The sequence below is a fragment of the Otolemur garnettii genome, unplaced genomic scaffold (genome assembly GCF_000181295.1).
Source record: "Otolemur garnettii isolate 467f Iridium unplaced genomic scaffold, OtoGar3 scaffold00043, whole genome shotgun sequence".
In the NCBI taxonomy this organism is placed as follows: Eukaryota; Metazoa; Chordata; class Mammalia; order Primates; family Galagidae; genus Otolemur; species Otolemur garnettii.
Window position 1 is genome coordinate 5,254,466 of NW_003852438.1, and position 5,070 is coordinate 5,259,535.

The following is a 5,070-nucleotide window of genomic DNA, read 5'->3' on the forward strand; positions in this document are numbered from 1 at the left end:
CAGAGTCTCACTTTGTTTCATTCAGTAAAGTGCTGTGGCACCACAGCTCACAGCAACCTCCAGCTCTTAGGCTTAGGACATTCTCTTGCCTCAGGTTCCTGAGTAGCTGGGACCACAGGTGCCTGTCACATGCCTGGCTATTTTATGTTGCAGTTTGGCTGGGGTTGGGATTAAACCCACCACCCTCAGTATATGGGGCCAGCGCCCTACTCACGGAGCCACAGGCACCACCCACAGCTTTCTTGTTAAAAGCAGATGGATGCTTTGAGCTCTTTTCTGAAGTCTTTAGGCTTCCAAATGTGAATAATCTGGAGACTTTTTATCTAAAATAGCTGAGTAATATTGTAGTCTGGCACAAATAGAAGATTGAGACCTGCATTTTACATTACAACAGATGGATGGCCCAAAGTAATAGCTTAAAAATAATCCTGCTGGGCAGCGCCTGTGGCTCAGTGAGTAGGGCACCAGCCCCATATGCCGAGGGTGGCGAGTTCGAACCCAGCCCCGGCCAAACTGCAACCAAAAAATAGCTAGGTGGGTGCCTGTACTCCCAGCTACTCAGGAGGCTGAGGCAAGAGAATCGCCTAAGCCCAGGAGTTGGAGGTTGCTGTGAGCTATGATGCTATAGCACTCTACCGAGGGCGACAAAGTGAGACTCTGTCTCTAAAAAATAAATAAATAAATTAATTAATTAATAAAAATAATCCTGCTACTAAGCTAGAAGCATAGGAAAGCCCAGGCCCAGAATGGACACTCCAGAATTCTTGTTGACAGTGGCCAGGCAGTCATGCTCTTTCACTTCCTTTTCAGAAAACAGGGTTGAGAGCTTGCGAACAGAAAGGGGGCCTCAGGGACACGGGTGGTGTGAGGGAGGAATGCGTTATGATAAAGGGTCAATAGCAGTGATCTCCTGGTATCGTTTAACCAGCATCGACCCAGGGATGGATTTTTTGGTAGAAATTGCTGGCCAACCCTAATAGGGTGTACGTGCCCTGTGCTTGTAAAACTCCCGCTGGATGCTAGCAGTAGACTTCAAACCCAGAAAAGGGGAAGACGAAGTAAAGGACTGCAGTTCAATTTTACTTCTAAGGTAAAACTGGGAGCCACCTTCTGCTTTATCAATACTAAGCTGAGTCACCTTCTGCCACGTGGTTATTAATGAAGCAAAACAAGTGACTTGCCAAAGACTTGACTTAAGTAAGTCAATTCATTGCATGTCTCTATCTTTGCAGCACAGCCATCTGTGTCCTCCAATTAAGGACGCAGGGCTCTGAGTGTTGACTTGGTTTTTTCCTCTCTTCTCAGCAATGGCACTTACCATCTTTATTCTCCGACTGGCCGTCTACATCCTGGCATTTCCTGTGTTCCTGATGAACTTTCTGGGCTTGTGGAGCTGGATATGCAAAAGGTTGTTTGCCTACTTAATGGTGACGTTTGCTATGATATACAACAGACAGATGGCAAGCAAGAAGAGGGAGCTCTTTGGCAACCTGCAAGAGTTTGTAGGCCCCTCTGGGAAGCTGTCCCTGCTGGAGGTGGGCTGTGGCACTGGGGCCAACTTCAAGTTCTACCCATCTGGGTGCAGAGTGACTTGTGTTGACCCCAACCCCCACTTTGAGAAATATTTGATCAAGAGCGTTGTTGAGAACCGACATCTACAATTTGAGCGTTTTGTGGTGGCTTCGGGGGAGAACATGCACCAGGTGGCCGATGGCTCTATGGATGTGGTGGTCTCCACAGTGGTCTTGTGCTCAGTGCAGAACCAGGACCAGGTTCTCCGAGAAGTGTGCAGAGTGCTCAAGCCGGTGAGTGCAGGGGTGTGGTGAGGACTGATCCATGCAGCCATGAGCACCAGGGGGAGTCCTACTAATTTTAGGTGGGTCAAACAGGCTATCCTAAAAAGTGAACTACTGGAGAACACACTGTGAAATTAAAAAAAAAAATCTTAGAGAAACGATAAAGAATATCGTTTATCGCCCCGCCTGAATATATAAGATTTTAAACTGCTAGAACTCTGGGAGGCCGAGGTGGGTGGATTGCCTGAGCTGAGGAGTTCAAAACCAGCCTGAGCAAGAGTCAGGCCTCATCTTTAAAAATAACCGGACATTGTGGTGGGAGCGTGTAATCCCAGCTACTCGGGAGGCTGAGGCAAGAGAATCACTTATGCCCAAGAGTATGATGTTGCTGTGCACTATGACGCCACAGTACTCTACTGAGGGTGACAAAGTGAGACTCTGTGTCAAGAAAAAAAGAAACCCGAGCTATTTAGTCTCCAGATAGTGTGTGGTGTGAATTCGTTCCCCTGCTGGATTCTTCCACAGGTTAGCAAGGTCACTAAGAACAATTCTTTTTTTTTTCCTTTTTTTTGAGACAGAGTCTCACTATGTCACCCTGGGTAGAGTGCTGTGGAGTCACAGCTCACACAAACCTCAAATTCTTGGGCTTAAGCGATTCTCTAGCCTCAGCCTCCCAAGTAGCTGGGACTACAGGCGCCTGTCATAACACCTGGCTATTTTTCTGTTGCAGTTGTCATTGTTGTTTACCTAGCCCAGGCTGGCTTCAAACCTGCCCACCTGGGGGTATGTAGCCGGCACCCTACTCACTGAACTATGGGTGCTTCCCATTTTCATAAGAATTAAAAAGCTTAAGAAAAAAGAGAAGCTTGATTTTCATGTTTACATGGATAGAGCTGGAACATATTCTTAGCAAAGTATCTCAAGAATGGAAGAAAAAGTATCCAATGTACTCAGCCCTACTATGAAACTAATTTATAGCTTTCATATGAAAGCTATAATCCAGTTATAGCCCAAGAATACAGGGAAAGGGGAGAGGGGAGGGGGGAGGATGGGTAAAGGGAGAATAATGGGTAGGACCACACATAAGGGCGCCATCTTATTAGGGTACGTGTGAAACTTACTAAATGGAGAATATAAATGTCTTAACACAATAACTAAGAAAATGCCATGAAGGCTGTGTTAACATATTTGATGAAAATATTTGAAATTGTATAAAAAACTAGCACATTGTACTCCATGACTGCATTAATGTGCACGGCTATGATTTAATAAAAAACAAAAAGAAGGAAAGAATAAAGAAAAAACCAACTCTAAATAAATAAATAAATAAATAAATAAATAAAACAATGTAATTGAAAGGCAAACAATAAACTGGGGGAAATATATGCAGTACACAGTCTTACTACCACAAAAGCTGCACTAATCCCTAAGAAAATACCCAACACACCTGTGAGAAAACTGACAAGGGTTATCAATAGACGAATCAGGAGACACCAAATGACCCATAAGCCTTAATGAAAGATTTTACGTCTATTAAAAATATTAGGGCGGTGCCTATGGCTCAGAGGAGTAGGGCCCCAGCCCCATATGCCAGAGGTGGCGGGTTCAAACCCAGCTCTGGCCAAAAAACTGCCAAAAAGAAAAGCTTTAATAAATAAAACAGGTAATTGTTTTAAAAAAATATATTAAAGATATGGCCGGGCACAGTGGCTCACGCCTGTAATCCTAGTTCTTGGGAGGCTAAGACGAGCGGCTTGCCTAAGCTCATGGGTTCAAGACCAGCCTGAGTCAAAGTGAGACCTCATCTCAAAGAATACCCAGGCATTGTGGTGGGTGCCTGTAGTCCCAGCTACTCGGGAGGCTGAAGCAAGAGAATCACTTGAGCCCAAGAGTTTGAGGTTGCTGTGAGCTAAGATGCCACAGTATTCTACCAAGGGTGTTAAGGTGAGACTCTGTCTCAATAAAAAACAAAAAAAATCAAAGATATGCATATTTTTGAAGAAGAAACACAATCTTGCCCATTAAATAAGTAATGACAGAAAAAATATAAACATCAATACAATATATTCTGGGATGGATGAGGGTTTATTGGAAATGGGCACTGACCTGCATTGCTACCACAGTGGGACACGATTTTTCCAACACCTTGAAAAAGGCACAGAACACTGACTCAGAAGTTCTACTATCTCAGCAAGTTATTTGTTTGAAAATAGAGACAGCCACTAAGATTTAGGGAGAAGGATGTTTCCCGTAACAGTATTTATGCCAGTGAAAAACTGAAGAGAAACTAAGTGAGAAGAGGTAAATAAGAGATAGGACCTTCAGTGAGGGGAAATCACTGGATAAAGATTTTATAAGTCGTGTTTTAGGTTTATTAAACATAGATTTATAACTTTTATTTTATTTTTGAGACAGAGTCTCACTTTGTCACCCTCAGTAGAGTGCTATGGCATCACAGCAACCTCATTCTCCTTGGCTCAAGCCATCCTCTCGTCTCAGCCTCCCAAGTAGCTGTGACTACAGGTGCCCACCACAACACCTGGCTATTTTTAGAAATGAGGTCTCTCTCTGGCTCAGGCTGGTCCCAAACCTGTAAGCCCAGCCAAACCACCCACTTCAGTCTCCCAGAGTACTAGGATTACAGGCAAGAGCCACTGAGCCCGGCAATCATCTTATAAATCTGTTGTACCAAAACTAACATGTTTGTTGCCATGTCATTGTTCTTTCTCAGGGAGGGGCTTATTTTTTCCTGGAGCATGTGGCAGCTGAGCCATCCACCTGGATTTCCTTCTGGCAACAGGTCCTGGATCCTCTCTGGTACCTTCTGTTTGATGGGTGCAACCTGACCAGAGAGAGCTGGAAGACGCTGGAGCGGGCCAGCTTCTCTAAGCTGAAGCTCCAGCACATTCAGGCCCCGCTGTCCTGGAAGTTAGTGAGCCCTCATATCTATGGATATGCGGTGAAATAGTGTCAGTGAGCAGGAGAGTGCCGAGTGGCTCAAATAACAGGGGATTCGGTTGTCCGTGGGCCAGACTAACTGGGAGAAGGGAAACCCTGGTTTTTAGATAAATTTGAATTTCATTCTGAGAAGCTTCTCTTATGTTGTATTAGTCATTTTCTCTTGTCTCCTAAAGAATTAAAAACCAGGCTCGGCGTCTGTGGCTCAAGTGGCTAAGGCACCAGCCACATACACCCAAGGTGGCGGGTTTGAATCCAGCCCGGCCCGCCAAACAACAATGACGGCTGCAACCAAAAAATAGCCAGGTGTTGTGGC

General features: G+C 44.9%; 1 protein-coding gene across 1 annotated transcript in view; it reads left to right on the top strand.

Moving 5' to 3' along the window:
• The first annotated feature begins 1,307 nt into the window (after positions 1-1,307).
• Positions 1,308-5,070, top strand: part of LOC100947775 (methyltransferase-like protein 7A) — a 4,475-nt gene continuing 712 nt past the window's right edge. The window contains exon 1 of the mRNA XM_003790371.3: positions 1,308-1,805. Within this exon, the coding sequence (XP_003790419.1) occupies positions 1,308-1,805 (498 nt within the window). The remainder of the gene's footprint in view (positions 1,806-5,070) is intronic.